This window comes from Prionailurus viverrinus, chromosome D1 (genome assembly GCF_022837055.1).
Source record: "Prionailurus viverrinus isolate Anna chromosome D1, UM_Priviv_1.0, whole genome shotgun sequence".
NCBI classification, from domain to species: domain Eukaryota; kingdom Metazoa; phylum Chordata; class Mammalia; order Carnivora; family Felidae; genus Prionailurus; species Prionailurus viverrinus.
This window is the reverse complement of record NC_062570.1, coordinates 11,355,935-11,371,719: the sequence shown is the minus strand read 5'-3', so window position 1 is coordinate 11,371,719 and position 15,785 is coordinate 11,355,935. Positions and strand designations below refer to the sequence as shown.

At 46.8% G+C, this 15,785-nt stretch overlaps 1 protein-coding gene across 7 annotated transcripts in view; it reads right to left on the bottom strand.

Moving 5' to 3' along the window:
- Nucleotides 1–15,785, bottom strand: part of NCAM1 (neural cell adhesion molecule 1) — a 312,658-nt gene that overhangs the window by 59,986 nt on the left and 236,887 nt on the right. For all 7 annotated transcript variants that reach the window (XM_047877467.1, XM_047877465.1, XM_047877460.1 and 4 more), the window contains exons 2-6: nucleotides 5,597–5,671; nucleotides 3,688–3,906; nucleotides 2,488–2,631; nucleotides 1,963–2,100; nucleotides 442–559 (exon numbers count right to left, since the gene is read on the bottom strand). In XM_047877467.1, the coding sequence (XP_047733423.1) occupies nucleotides 442–559; nucleotides 1,963–2,100; nucleotides 2,488–2,631; nucleotides 3,688–3,906; nucleotides 5,597–5,671 (694 nt within the window). The remainder of the gene's footprint in view (nucleotides 1–441; nucleotides 560–1,962; nucleotides 2,101–2,487; nucleotides 2,632–3,687; nucleotides 3,907–5,596; nucleotides 5,672–15,785) is intronic.

Here is a 15,785-nt window from a genome sequence, read left to right as displayed (position 1 = left end):
TTGGTACAGAAATGCAAAGTACCATGATTTTGACCACAGAGGTATGATGTTTATTTTTAATCAGTTTCCATAAAATGCAGATCGAGCCCATGGGGAAGACTCCGTCTTCACATACAGTCAACACACCTAACTGTACTTCCACATATGCCTTAGATTCCTCCACCCAAACCTCTGTTTCTGTCCAAAGGCTTACAAACTGCACCTACAAACATTCCAAAGAGGGCCTCCAAGGCCACGCCCTCTGGTTCTGTCCCACAAACGGAAAATGAAGGGATCTGACACACAAGGCAAGAGAAGCTTGCAGAAAAGGATCCATCCTACACCGGAGCTGATATTCCCAAGCAGCCCATACCCGTTGCACTGAAATGCCAGCATGGAGCAGGCTCTGTGGCGTTGCCTTCTCCACTAGTCCCTGATAAAAGGCACGAGCCGGTCTCTTACTTTGTCCAGCTCATGGTGGGCTCTGGGAAGCCTTCAGCATCGCATATCAGGGTGACGGACTGGCCGAGGTTGGCGGTGGCATTCACTATGCTCTGCCTGGCCTGGACGGTGGGTGGCACTGAAGGAAAGAAGAACTGTCAGGGGTGGCTGTGAAAACCCGGAGGGACCCAGTGGCCTAGAGAAGAGGCACATCCGGGGGACCTCAGGTCGGAGGGTCACAGCCTAGAGGTCGAGTCCCGGGCAGCTGCAGGGCTAGTGTAAGGGATCTAAATTCAGACGTGTACAAAATAATTACTCTAAACGGAATAAATAAGGCACCCACAAGCATGTGTCAGTGTTTTTCAACAATACAGAATGTCATTATATGTATAGCAACGTATAATACTGTGTTCCAACAATACAGCTTTAGAAGCTACATTAGTATGTTTTATTCATTTAAAAATAGTATTCGATGGGGCGCCTGGGTGGCGCAGTCGGTTAGGCGTCCGACTTCAGCCAGGTCACGATCTCGCGGTCCGTGAGTTCGAGCCCCGCGTCAGGCTCTGGGCTGATGGCTCAGAGCCTGGAGCCTGTTTCCGATTCTGTGTCTCCCTCTCTCTCTGCCCCTACCCCGTTCATGCTCTGTCTCTGTCCCAAAAATAAAGAAACGTTGAAAAAAAAAAAATTAAAAAAAAAAATAGTATTCGACTTAAGAAATAGTATTCAACTTATACTAGCTATTTATCATTATATATTTTCTTAGTCAATGCGTATTAAACTTACAACTACCATGGTAAGTGGAACCTGATGTCCAAAAGGAGGCTCTTGATACTGGAAAAAGTCGGAAAAGCCTGTTCTCAGTGGCTAAATGGTTAATATACCAATTCAAAATGCGTCAGCTTACCGAGTGACATTTCTCTGGGATTGTCATAAACAACCGTGTGCACAAACTGTTTCTACCAAAAGGACTGGGAGGGGGAGAATTTGGCAAAAAATATATATCAACAGCCAAAACAATTCGACCACGATTTACTTATTTTCTTAGTACTGACATTATAATTTCCTGTAAACATCTTGTAAATGTCAGATCGATTCCACGGGTGTGTTTATGTGACACTGCAAATTAAAATTAATAAGCCCGTGGCCCAGGATTCTGACTATTCTGAGGACTGAATTGATTATAATATTTTCTTTGAACTTTGAGCCAGAGGACTAACCTCATGATTACAGTAGCATCAAGGACAATGAAGGATGAATAAGAATTTATCGGTAAGCATGGGGAAAGTTTCCAGTTCCGTAAGACAATGAAGGACATTCAAGAGTTGCACTAGAAGTCCTCGGAGTTGAGGGAGACCCAAAAGACAAGTGTATTAAGGAAAAAACAAAACAAACCAGAGGCTATGTAAGGAGGAGGGATTCAGCTGAGATGGATATGTGAGTCAGGACAGGATTTATTTAATAGACCAAAGAGGAAATTACAGAGGATGATTTGGGGAACCAGGTTGCAGTAATGGAGAGAGCAGGAAGAACGGATCTCCTCACCATTCACAATGACCTGAATGTCCTTGAAGTTGATCTCCCCCCGTGCCAGGATTCTGCCCTCGCAGCGATAAGTGCCCTCATCTGTTTTCTTGATGCCCCGGATCTGCAGGTAGTTGTTGGACAGGACTATGAATCGGACTAGAAGAGACAAGAGGTGGGTTCATCCAAGGATCAGTCAGAGATCTCAGGTATCTGCAGGCAGGTCACAGAGCCTTTCCTCTTTCCTAGCTGCAATCTTACAGGTGGGGCTTTAAGCTGAAATATAGGAATATGTTCTTGGCTCTGACATACAGCCAAGAGCAAAAGTCTACTGGAAATTTGTCTTTCTCTTTGGAGAGAAAGTCAAGTGCCTGAATGGACAAGCTACAGACATACACCCATTCAGGATCTGGAAAGGGCATGTGGTTGGGGGACACTGGCATCTGAGTCTGGGCTGTAATGCTTCAGAGGCTGGCTGAGGTGGAAACCCTAGGGGACTTGGGGGGCTTGGGGGGAAAGGCAGCTGCCAGGGAATTCAGGCCTCACCATCTTTTTTCAGGATGACATCCCGGCCTTTGTGTTTCCAGATGATGGTTGGGGGGAGGGAGCTGACCACATCACACACGATCACGGCATCTTCCCCCTCCCTGAACTCCTGTGGGGTTGGTGCATTCTTGAACATGAGCTTCTCTGGAAAATGAGCGAGAGAAGAGTGAGGGGAAACAGCTGGTCCTCCCATGCAGACCGCTTTACGCTAGAGCCATACTGCTTGGGTTGAGTTGTGGGCAACTCTCAATCCATATACCCAGTTGCACAGGACAGGGTCCCACCCCATACGTAGCCAAGACACCAGGCAAAGCAGCTGGTATAATCAGGGGAATATGGCATCAATGTTTGGCAATCAATGCCTTTTCACTGAGTGCTGAATTTATCATACTTTGTGTAGAAAAGGGTCTATGGAGGGAAACAAGAGTCTTTCCCAAGTGTTCCTTGCCATGTGGGGTAGTGCCAGTGAAACACAAAGCACAGGTGGAATGAACTGGTAGAACACCTAGTCTACAATGATTGGTCATTAGTCCTTTCTCTGTCTCCCACTCTGTCTGACACCCCAAACTCAGCCTTCCTAGAGCAGTGAGGATTCTGAAGAACTGAAGAAAGGCAGGCTTAATGGCAGTAAATACTCCGGCAATCAATACTTTCCATTAGCTGTCACCCACCATTATACTGGCCAATGAGTATATGCATGATAACAAGGTAATGAGATGCCACCTCCAGACCTGGTTTCAATGACAATGGGAACTGCCAGCTCTGAGCGGCCCAGAGTGTTCAGATAATGATCCCCCACACCCCACCGAGCCTCTGGACTCCATTAGCAGCAGGGGAGAGTGAAATAAGAGGGAAAACCTGAATTGTACAACAGTCAGTCAACACTTGGGGAAGGGATGGGGAACTCTTAACAGCCCTCTGGGAACTGTGTAATTTGAAATTAGAGAACACAGGCCAGAGGGAGGTACCTGGGATCAGCATGAACCGGGGTTGTGAGTTCTGAGTTGGCCAAGGATCATTTAAGAACTCCTTAAATGGAGTCGGAGCTCCTATTAGCTCAGCTCAGAAAAGACTTAAGGAGTGGAAAGGAAGAAGCCCTCAGCCGGCCCTCTGCTGCCATCCCACTCTGCCTGCTGCCCACGTGTCTTTTGGCCCAAGGAGAGGACAGGGAATATGGAGGGAGACAGAGGAAGCTCTTACGGAAGATCTTCACGTTGACCGTGGCCTCTGACTCGCTGCCATCCTCGCCAGTGACCACACACTTGTAGATGCCGGCATCATCAATGTTGGCATTGTAGATGGTGAGTGTGGAGGAAGAGTCATCATTCCACACCACGGAGATCCGCTGCTGGTTTGGGGTGAGCTTTTCTCCATTGGGGGAGAACCAGGAGATGTCTTTATCTTTGGCATCTCCTGCCACTAAAGAGGAAGAGATTATTTTCAAACCACTTAAGTTGGAAAGACAAAGTCCCCTCCAGGGTGACAGCAGGTTCTCAGTAAGAGCTACTGAACAAGAGATCACTGGGCTTGATGATCAGGGAGGGAGACCATGTACATTAGGACACAACACAGCCTAACTCTGTGCTTGATCGTTATGTACACAACACCACTTACAGTAATTGGAAAGAACTCAACCACCACGCGCGCCAGTATTTTTCAGAATACCCCGTGAGGGAAGAGAAGAGGCATTTGTTGAGGACCTACTGTGTGCCGGTCTCTAAATGAGGAGCTACAGCCCCACAAAATAGGGAGCAAAGGGAGTTAGTGTCTAGGATCGGAGCTCAACGGCGTAGCCAGTCTGAGCCAACTGATCAGCTGATTTTTGAGGGCTTAGATTATGGCCTCCAGAGAGGAGGATGAGACACCAGCTAGTCTAGGTGTGTGGATTCCAACCAGTTTTATTCTAGCATCTGCCGGCACACATTGGCCTGTCATTTCAGCACCCCACCTCAGACAGACAAATTATTCTCCTTAAATGCTGCAAAGAAGGCAGCCAGAACCACTCATGCGCCCTTTCCCTGGGCCCCCTGGGAGGGGGAGATGCCACTGCTTAGTGGTCTCCAACTCCGATCCGGAACAAGGGCTCTGGGCACCGCCTCTCTGCGCGGCGCCCTTCCGCAGGCCACACCGCCTGGCTCTGCACAGATGCTTAGTATGGAAATGAGGCAGCCTTCCTTTCAGGGCCCATCATGGTTTCAATAAATATCGCTATTTGCAAGATGTGCAGTGGGTTCCATGGCTGCATCTCCAGATCATTTAAATCGCTGCAATGAAGGCAAAGCCAGAGTGAACACATCCGGCGGCCACGCGCACCTCAGCCGGCGCAAATCGCGATTGCACTGAAAGGCCCCTCCCTGCCCAAAGCCGCTTGCTAGATGTCAGTCTACGCCTAGCTGAGCTCAACGTCCCCGGTTCTTCCATGATCCGAATCCTAGTCATGTCACAAGCAGAGAACCCAAAGCCTAATCACAAAGCTTTTACTCCACGTTTCCTGACGACTATCTGAGCTGTGGAAACGGGGCATGTTTTCTCAAGAAAAAACAAGGACACCAGCTTCCACAAACCCCAGAGCTCCGGGGGGAGCAATGGGACAGGATACAGGTGTTCACGACCGATCTGGAAAACCCAGGACCCACAGCCGCACAGCAAAAGAGACACTGGGGCTTCATTTCCTTTCAGGCAAGTTTCAGACCTTCTTGGATTTTCCTGTTCTGGCAGATTCTAAGAAATAAGCCTTACACTGACCCACTGAAGCATTATTTCTGAGGCAGCGCTATTCTCCGTCATCATTTACAGAACTCCGGGTCGATATGGAGCAGGGGATCTGCGGTGATTTGGTATTCTGGGAATTTGTGCCCAGACTTTCCTTGGAAAATCCCTAGACCTCCTCCATCACCCTGTGGAAGTCCAGATGACACATCTCACTGTGTCGGGGCGGCCCTTTGAGAAGGGAAGGAAAAGGGCCTGAGGGCTTCCCTGGCTCTCCGCTCACAGGACTGGACCGGCAGCAAGGTGGTTCCAGGCACAACCAGTTCAGCACACACAGGCCACGGGCTTCTGCTCTGCTGGCCACCTTTCCTCAAACGCAGTGGGGGCACAGGGCACTTGCCTTGGCATAAGAAGAATTTGGATTCTCCAACGCTGATCTCCCCTTGGCTGGGGACAATATCCACCTGCAGAGAAACTGAAAAAGACAAAGTCCAGTTGAAACACACATTAGGATTTTTGAGAACAAAACCCAGAGCTTCCATTCGAAAATAGGGTCTCCCACCTCACATTAAGAAAGAGTGAAGGCCAGGGTACCTGGGTGGCTTAGTCATTTGAGTGGCGGACTTCGGCTCAGGTCACGATCTCACTGATAGTGAGTTTGAGTTCCGTGTCGGGCTCTGGGCTGACAGCTCGGAGCCTGGTGCCTGCTTTGGATTCTATGTCTCCCTCTTTCTCTCTGTCCCTCCCCCACTCACACTCTGTCTCTGTCTCTCTCAAAAATAAATAAACATTAACATTTTTTTAATTAAAAAAAAAAAGAAAAAAAAAGAAAGAATGAAGGGAGGATGCTGTCTGGGTCGAGAGCTTGTCACCACCCAAAGAATCCCCAGTTCCTATGCCAAAGCCAGGAGTGGGCGTGGTCCGGACCATTTCCCGTGGAATTTCTTTCCCCTTAGACGGTATGAGGGCCCTGGGGAATTTGGGGTGACCCTCGCTCTACATGTTTCTGATCTCTTGAGAAGGCTACGCTCCTGCTCCAAACAGAAGCACTTCTGGGATTCACAGAAATAAAAGATGAGCTCCTTTTGGATGTCAACCTGAAGCATTCCCAAGGCTGTGTGACAAGGGAAGCCTGTCACTCAGACCTCTGCACAGGGGTCTCCTGCCAGCTCCCCTTGTCACCATGCTTGATGACTACGGAAAAGGGTTCATTGTGATGATCCGGATGGATTTTGAAGCAGAAGATGCCAAAACGTTCACCCTGCCTCATGACGAGGGGACCCACACCCCTCTTTCTGAAAGAGGAGACAGCACATAACACCATTGCTACAGTCAGTCAGGCACTCCTCTGCAATGCTGCCGTCGCTGCCCTGCGGGACCCCCTGTCACTCCTAGTGACTCGTACAGAATTCTGATTTGAATATCCATACACTCGGTCATTCTCTTCCACCGATAAGACAAAATACGCTGCCCCTGAATGCCACAGATTGCTCTATCCATTCAGTTCCTCATTCACCTGCTCGGAGCAGATACCTGCTCCTCATGAAAACAGAGTTTTAGGGTAGGGAAAAAATGATTTTATCCATTTGGATTCAAACTCCTTCTGCCTCCCACCCAAATCTGAAAGCTAAAAGCTAACGGACATTTGGTTCAATGCATGTAGCTTCTTAGAGCTGATGTGGAGGAGGGGCCTGGACTATACAGGCTGGGTAATAGAGACTCAGGGAGCCCTTCCTTAGAACAGCCATTTTCTCTGCACAGCAGACCGGGAGGGAATGCTGGTTGCCATGGAGACTGACTCCAGGCTGAGCTGCTGTCTGTGCTCCTGTGATGAAAGGACCATGGTGCTCAGCAGAGCCGAGGGATCAAAGGGCCTGCGTGGGGCTGGGAAGGGGAGCCTGGGGACATCCAGCTACTGGGGGAGGGTGGGGCCTTGCTAACCATCCACAACAGACAAAGAAGACCATGGAGAACCAGCAGAGGCTTCAGAAGGAGCCAGGGCACGAGTGAGGAATCAGGCACAGAGTTCAGGCCGGGGGAGGATGCTAAAGGCGCCACCGTGAGGGCGGAGGGGCTACTCAGACTTCCCTGGTGCTGGTTGGGAAGAAATGGAGCAGTAATCCGGGGGCAGCCAGTCTCTCTCAGGCAACCTCACTGGGTTGAGTGGTGATGACTCATCTGGGGCCTAGATGGAATATCACTGGGAGCAACGAAAAGGCTCCCCTACCTTTCCTGAATTGCCACATAGCACACAGAGCTGCAAAGGAACCCAACACTCTGCAAGTGTCACTAGCTGTGGCTGCTACTGTCACTCTGGACAGAGCTAGGTGCGCTCAGTTCTTTTTTTTTTTTTTAATAAAAATTTGTTTTAAATGTTTATTTTTGAGAGAGAGGGAGAGAGAGAGCAGGGGAGGGGCAGAGAGAGAGGGAGACAGACTCTGCAGCAGGCTCCAGGCTCTGAGCTGTCAGCACAGAGCTCGACGTGGGGCTCGAACCCGTGAACCGTGAGATCATGACCTGGGCCGAAGTTGGACACTTAACCAACTGAGCCACCCAGGTGCCCCTAGGTGCACTCAGTTCTACATGGAGGGAGCCAGAAACAGTCTCAACTAGCACCAAGTTCCACGTCTTCATTTTCTGGATGAGAGAGAGAGGTAAAGTGACTTCACTAAGGTCACCTCTATTTAGGGCCAGCCAGGGTGGTGGTGGTGGCAGCTGCAGAGCCCAGGCCACTCGGCTCCCAGGTAAATGTCCTTTCCATCATGCAGTGCTTCCTCTGTGAGTAGAGGATAAAACGTTTTCATTCATTCCGTTTAAGGAACAATCTGGAGACCCTGAAGAACAACCCTCAGATTCACCATCCCCTAACAGAACAGAGCAAGCCCAGAGCTGGTAAGGCCCTTAGTATCTGGGGGGCACAGGGCCTGACGGAGAGGGCCACAGGCCAGCGCCCTCCATCGTGAGGCCAGCCAAGACCTTTCCATCCATGTCTATGGCTCACTTTCCACAGAACAACGGGTCCATGAAAGCCCAGGAGCTGCACCTCTGTGATCTGTCACGTAAGTAATGGTCCTTGATGGAGTTTACTGGGGCATTCTTTAGAGAATCAGAGGCATATTTCTGCCTGAAAGGTTCACTGGCCCATATGCTGAGCATCAGCAGCCAGCTTCAACATATGGATTCCGTTATTCTCACCGAGCCCTTATTGCTTTGAGAAGGATATTCTTATCCCAACTGAAAAAACAGCCTTCATTTTTTCGGTTCTTTTCAAACAGAACATGACTCTCCAGGGGCCAGAGAACATGGCGAGGCTCAAGAGTTTCATACCCAAATGTGGCCAGTATCCCTCCTCTGGGCCATGGAGAGCAATCAGAAACAAGACTTTCAAAGGAATTCCCAGCTTAGCCCGATCCCACGCACACATTTATCATCACAGAGGTTTTTGAAAGAAGACATATCCATTTAGACTCCTGGCACATAGGGAAAAGATAGTATGATTCCTCCTTCAAAACACCAGAATCAAAGCGGGGCCAGAGGAACCCCAGCCTCTCTGAAAGTCAATGCTTGGATGCTTTCCACTGAAGCACAATGGCTGATTCTTCTTCCCCAAATTCTGAACCTTGAATTATTAGGTTTAATAGCGGTACGTGGAAACCCTGCTCTAGTCTCCAAACTCTTTCCATGAACTTCGCGGTGCTCCCCGTCCTTTCTTACTCCATTAGGCCTTTCGTTGTTTGCAATAAAAATTCCTACCTCAACTTTTGCTTTTCTCCAGTTGCACATATAAGTGAAATTTCCTAACCAGGCATAACTCATACCTTTAAAGAAACCTAGGAAAACATTTCTCCCAGAAAAAGTATCTCAATTCGTGCTTTGCAACAAATGCTCTGCCATAACACCATGTGTTATCCTACTTCATCATAGATGCTTCCAAAGATACACGCTTTCACAGATGGGTGTCTGGACCTGAAGGGACCCAGGTGCTTCCAGCACCTTCCAATGAGTATTCGTGCCCCATGGCCCCCTACAGCCAGATCACTAGTTCTGGTTCACAAAACATAGTTTATTACTTCATCTGATGTTCACAATAGTTCCGAGACATAAGAAGGCTGACCTTACGGTCTCCGTTCTACACAAGAGAGTATGAACGCTCAGAGAAGTAAAATAACTAGCCCAGGGGAATTCAGCTAATGAGCAGTCAATAATCAAAGTCATCTGATTCTAAGGCTCCAGCTCTCCCTCCTACACTCCACAACTACCACTAATGTTTGGTTGCTTTCCTCGTGGACTCATTTTGACCGACTGGTTACCATTTAATCTCTTTCAAAATCATGGGCTGGAAACAGCAGAGTGTATGAACATCTTATAGTCAAGCTGCCGCCTTCATTTCTACCCTGGTTAATTCTAACTGGCATCTTTGCCCACAGATTATCATAGCATTATAACTCCTATTTCACAGGCGGGAAAGTGGAGGCTCAAAGCCATAGGAAATAATAATGGTGGAGTCCAGATTCCAATCCAGGATGGTTAAACTCAAAAGCCCCAGATATCTCTCCCATACTCTTTCCATCCCTTGTGATCAGACAGACAAAGGGTTCTCTTCAGAACAGAATGATTACCCCCTCTCCTCATCTCATGTAAAAAGTAAAATAACCCTGGGGGAGATCTGTATGTTTTCAAATGAGTGTTCTGTTTAAATGTTTTTTTTTTTTTAATTGATGCTATGTTAGAAAAGATGCAAACTTGTATAGCAAACAGCTTCAGATGTAGATAGAACTTTTGTAACTCAACTTTCTGGCAGAAGTAAGACAATTTCCTTTAGTTGCTAAAGAAAAGTGAATTCAAAATTTCAGTTCATAAAACATGCTAAGGCATTTATCAGAAGAAGTAGAACTCTTACTAAGGCAAAGTAACAGAGAAAAATTATCTTGATTTCCAAAAGGAGATCATGGATTTCACTGGAGTCTACAACTTGTTGATTCTCTTTTTAAAAAATTTTTTTTCAAATGTTTTTATTTTTGAGAGAGAGAGAGAGAGAGAGAGAGAGAGAGACAGACAGACAGACAGACAGACACAGAGACTGAGTGTGAGCAGGGGAGGGGGAGAGAGAGGGAGACACAGAATCCGAAGAAGGCTCCAGGTTCTGAGTTGTCACAGCACAGACCCCGATGCAGGGCTTGACCTCATGAACCACAAGATCATGACCTGAGCCGAAGTTGGATGCTTAACCGAATGAGCCACCCAGGTGCCCCGATGCTCTTTGGTTTTAGTGGTTTTCTTTTCAGATTCTAATGTGCTTGAGGAGGTAGGAGCTGAGAAGAATGTAAACCCAGGTCTCTCCCAGGGCTAACTGAAAATATTTTCTTGTTGAATGGTGGTAAAGACATTGATTGCTGAGGAAGATGGATTAGAGATGTGCAGTGGGCCCAGAACCAAGGTAAGAATTGGTCACCAACTCAAGAGAAGGGTGAACAACAGAATGTTACTCTGATAAGTGACAATCTACCACATAAGGGATTTTCTACAACATATTTGATAACAGCTAAGAATTTTTAAAAATTTTTTTAAATGTTCATTTATTTTTGAGAGAGAGAGAGAGAGAGAGAGAGAGAGAGAGAGAGACAGAATGCGAGCAGGGGAGGGGCATAGAGATAGGGAGACACAGAAACTGAAGCAGGCTCCAGGCTCTGAGCTGTCAGCATAGAGCCTGACACAGCTCTCAAACTCAAAAAACCCTGAGATCATGACCTGAGCCAAAGTCAGTCATTTAACTGACTGAGCCAGCCAGGCATCCTGTTAACAGCTAAGAATTTTTGAACAAGGAATCAAAGTGTCAGTATATAGTATTTTGTTAGTTATTGTTCCAGAAATGAACCTTGAACATCACCATACTTTAACCACTTCCATGGTGAGTTGCTTTTTATTTTTCAAAATCTAACTGAATGCTAAAATCTCTTTCATGTGACTATACCCATGGGAAATCCAGATATCTGACCCAGGGGCGTAATAACAGAGGCGCCTCCACTTTTCAGTGGCAGTTTGCTCCATTAGCAAAGTACTCGAGGGAAAATATAGGGTAACTTTACTACTAAACCAACCAAACTCGATGAAGGCAAAACCAAAACCAACATGGCAGTATTGGAGCATGCTTGAAGCCCAGGACTCTGGACCAGACTGTTGAGTATGAATCTCAGATTTGCCACTTACTAACTGTGTAATCTTACCCATGGTATTTAACCTCTCAGTGCCTCTGCTTTCTCATCTGTAAAATGGGAACAAACAGAACCCTCTTCATGGGGCTGTTGGAAAGACAATATGAATTACTACATGTGAAGCACTTAGAATAATAGAATAATGTCTGACACATAATAAATATTTTATGCTTAAATCTATGCTAACAATCCTTCCCAAAGAAATTATTTTGATCACAATTTTTGAGGGAAGCAGTGTTTCTCTCCATGGTTTAAGATAAAGTAAACTTCCTGAACGATCCCATTGGTCAGGTAGCCCAATTCCATTCTACGCTAATTTAGATATTTTTTGTTGTTGTTGTTATTGAGAGACAGAGACAGAACATGAGAAGGGGAGGGGCAGAGAGAGAGGGAGACGCAGAATCCGAAGCAGCTCTAGGCTCTGAGTTGTCAGCACAGAGCCCGACGCGGGGCTTGAACTCACAAACCACGACATCATGACCTGAGACGAGGTCGGTTGCTTAACCGACTGAGCCACTCAGGCATCCCTTTAGCTATTTTTAATTGCCAGTCATGACTTTATTGGCATAAAAGATGACTGAATTCAATCAGAGGCAAAAACCCCCTAAAACTCAAAACAATAATGGAGGCTCTCTAGACAAGCCACTTCACCTTGGCCTCAGTTTTCTCATCTGTAAAATGGGGATGATGGTAAGACTGAATTCATGTGGCTGGACTGTCAGGATAATTAGATGTCTGGAAAGAGACACTGCTAAGTAGTCAGGGACTGGAGCCAGAAAGACCTGGGCCCAAACCCTAGCTTGGAGGCCAAGTAACTCTGAGTTCTCAGGAGAATCTCAGAGCCTATTTGCCACATGCATAAATGAAAATAACAACCCTACTGATGTCACAGGGATGTTGACATGATTTAGAAAGGTAATGAATGTAAAGTAACAAACACCAGGCTGAGTTGGTTGTTTTTTACATGGCGATACATATGTGATAGTATTTTGAACACTCACTCTCTCTCTCTCTCTCTCTCTCTCACACACACCCACACACACACCCCATACAAACAAAATCTCTAATAATGCTTGTAGTGAGAAAAAGATAATGGAACCTCTTATAGACTACTGGATTCAACCTGCCCCAAATCTCTTAAGGGTTATTTGTGTGTGTGTTTGTATCTACGTGTATATACAGTACATCCGCTGTGAGCCTAGATACATGTGTAAAATAATGCAACATGGCAGATTGCTATTTGTTGCAAATAGCAGCTGGACATAGGTAAGATTATCTCATCTGGGGAGAGAAAAACAAATAAACTATTAGTTGCCCATACTTGACACATGGGCCCTAGAATTCTGGCTTGAGCTACTGTTGATAGCAGCCGGGAAGAGGAAGAAAATGAGATAGACTGTTTCACTTTCCAATATTAACCCCAAAGTTAAATGTCATTTTAAACGAACTGTAAAGTACGTGTTCTCAGAGATTTGGGCTTCAGGTTCTGTATAATGTGATCATGATGGCAGACCATATTCTAATTGCCAGTGGAAGCATCCTCATTGCTTACAGCTGGCTCACAGCAGTAACGGAAATCATCCCAAAGCCATCCTTAGGGCTGCTTGGCTAGGGCCCCATGTATGTAAGTGCTGAGAGTTCTAATTCCCATCGTAACCTAAACACCCAGAAATGATCTACATTGGGTATCCAGGCCAACTAAGTTTACAACCAAACCCTTGGGAAACCTGTGTGAGACCCCCAAAGGACTCAAACCCCTGGCTTCCCACAATATGTCAGCCATCCCAGTAAGTTGAAGGAAGCTGTTTGAGAAAGCTGTGGTCTTTCCCAGTTGAGAACACCAGTGCACATCAGATGTGGAAGAGAATTCACCACTGGAACGGGAAGCAAGGAGGAGTCTTGGCGGTGGTGGAGGGTCCATTCTTTATCCATTAGAATGGAGAAACCAAAGCTCCCCGTGTGAAAATAAAGCCATATGCAAAAGTTGCAGACGTATGCAGGCATTTCTAAACCAAATTTACTTCGGGAGATGCTGGGCACATACAACAGACAGGTTTCCAAAGTCTTTCATTTTAATAAAGCCACCCAAACTGGGCAATGTTTACTTGCAAAAGCCATGTAATAGGTAATCCTGGTGAAAATTCTCTTCAGTGTCCTCAAATCTCATGACTCTTCCAGAGTGATGGGGGGAAGGGTGCAGAAGGTAGATGTGGCTTCAGAATTCTTCAGCTTTCCATGCCATGCGATACTATTATAGATACTGTGATAAGATACAAAGGAAGAAAAACACCTGGGCATCACTGCACAACCGAAGCCTACATGACTGATCTGGTTTCCCTGCGCCCAGAACATTCTATCCTATGGGATTCTGGTAGCCAAACAACAGAAAACCCCTTGCCAGAGGCAGGAAGCTCTCTTTCTCAGCGTTATACATTACATGAGCTGCTGGGGATCAGGAATAATTGGGTACCAGCTCTGTTTCACAGGACTGGCTTCAAGTCAGAACACAGAGCCAAGGCATATAACAGCTTCAGTTTTCCTGGCCTCCCCAGTTCCCTGGGTCAAATCACCATTTCATTAGGTCTGATCAAACGGTTTGCTCTTATAGAAAGAAAGAAGTCAGTGGTTTTAAGCCATCATTGTCTCCACAAACTGCCTAAAAGCTAGAAAACTTCACTAAGGCCACAACACAGTGTCCCGTGCTTCCGGTTATAGGGCAAGAAGATCTATACGTTGGTTTAATCTGTTCAGAAGTAAGAGGCTGATGCTGGTGGCCAGGCCCTGACTCCCACCTCTAATCCCCATCCCCAGGAAAACACACCGTTCTTATTAGGAGTACTCTGGAGCATCTTTAATGGGTAGTTGGAAGAAATGACACAACGGGCTACTAAGGAGGCCAAAATTGACCCAAACAATTTCCACACGACACCAGCAGATCAGGCACAGGAGAGAAGCCAGCCTGAGTCTGATGAAAAGAAGCTTGTTTACTGTTTGTTTGCTAGTTTGAGTAGTGGGTCATAAAGGAAGGGGATGATTGAAGAATTTAAATGTATTTTTTTTGCCCCAAAGCAGCAAAAAGTCAGAAGTTTACTCAGAGAGTCTCAAAAGGGCCAGATTCCAGACGAGGAGTGAAACCCTTTCCGAGGGGGCCTTAGCCCGGTCTCACTCATACAGTCCACAGGGGTGAAGACAGGAATGTTCCACGGCCCCTCGCACTAAGGAGCGCACAGCTAAAGGCATGCGTGTGTGCCAAGAGGTGGCAAATGTGGTCTAGTTGCACTGTGACTTCTCAGTCTTCTACTGCACTGGATTCATGGCTGGGATTGTAGAGCTATTGAGTGACAAGGAAGGGTGAGCCAGAAAGGACCGGGTGGGTAATCTGCAGCCCCTTCCTTTCACAGATGGGAAACTCCAGGGGCAGAAGTCGAGGGTCCCCACTGCAAAATCTGGGACCTACAGTGTTGGCTCCATGTGCTGACCTCTGCCCTGAGGCCTCTTCTTACCTCTCTCGCAAGGCCTCTTCTTGCACGGGTTTCTCTCACCTGCTTTACCCTAGTCTCACCTCTGCCCCAGAAAAGCAGGCATCATCAAGTAAGAGAACCGCTCCAGTAAGCGCTGTTAAGAAAGCTGGACAAACGGCAGGTGCCCTGCTAAGTCCCAGGCCAAGCCAATGACAAGGTCCACTATTTCCAACACTGCCATCACTTTTTAATGGAAGCTCAGCTTCCCGGCTTCCTTTTCCACCTGCCTTTCCCATTGTGTGCCTTTTCCAGGCCAGTGCTTTACATGAAGCTGACATACTGAAATGCAGGGCCAGGATACAAATGGACAAATGGAACTCAGCTAAGGTTCTCCAGATATAAAACATAAAATCTGTCAATCGGCCTCAAGAACCCTGGCCTTCTGAGTAAATTGCTGCATGCTATCTGAGGGCGTCCAGGATGCCCACGACCATGTTTTCTCCGGTCTGCTCTCGTGAAAACACTGCCTTGACAAAATGACTTGCTTAACTTCTTTTCTTCCAGCTGTAAAAAGGTACTCATAAAAGGCGCATTGTTCCTCTCCCGCCCAGCAGCTTTTGCCAACATGGCAAGAAGTTGGAATTATATCTTCTAATCTTTGTCCAGCTGTTGTTTGCAGATGTTGTATTCTTTACACCCAGAAAATAGAAATATAGAGAATGCTAGCACACAACTTCATCCTGAGAATTTCAGATCCTGCCCGTGTCTTTCAAAAATGTCCTTATGTGTTCGTAGCTTTAAGCACATCTGGGCTATTGAAGACACAAAGGCTTATAATCCCTCAAACAACCAGTGCAAAGAGTTGTTAAATTTGGTTTCTGTCAAGCGAAAAATTCATATTCTCAAACAAAGATAT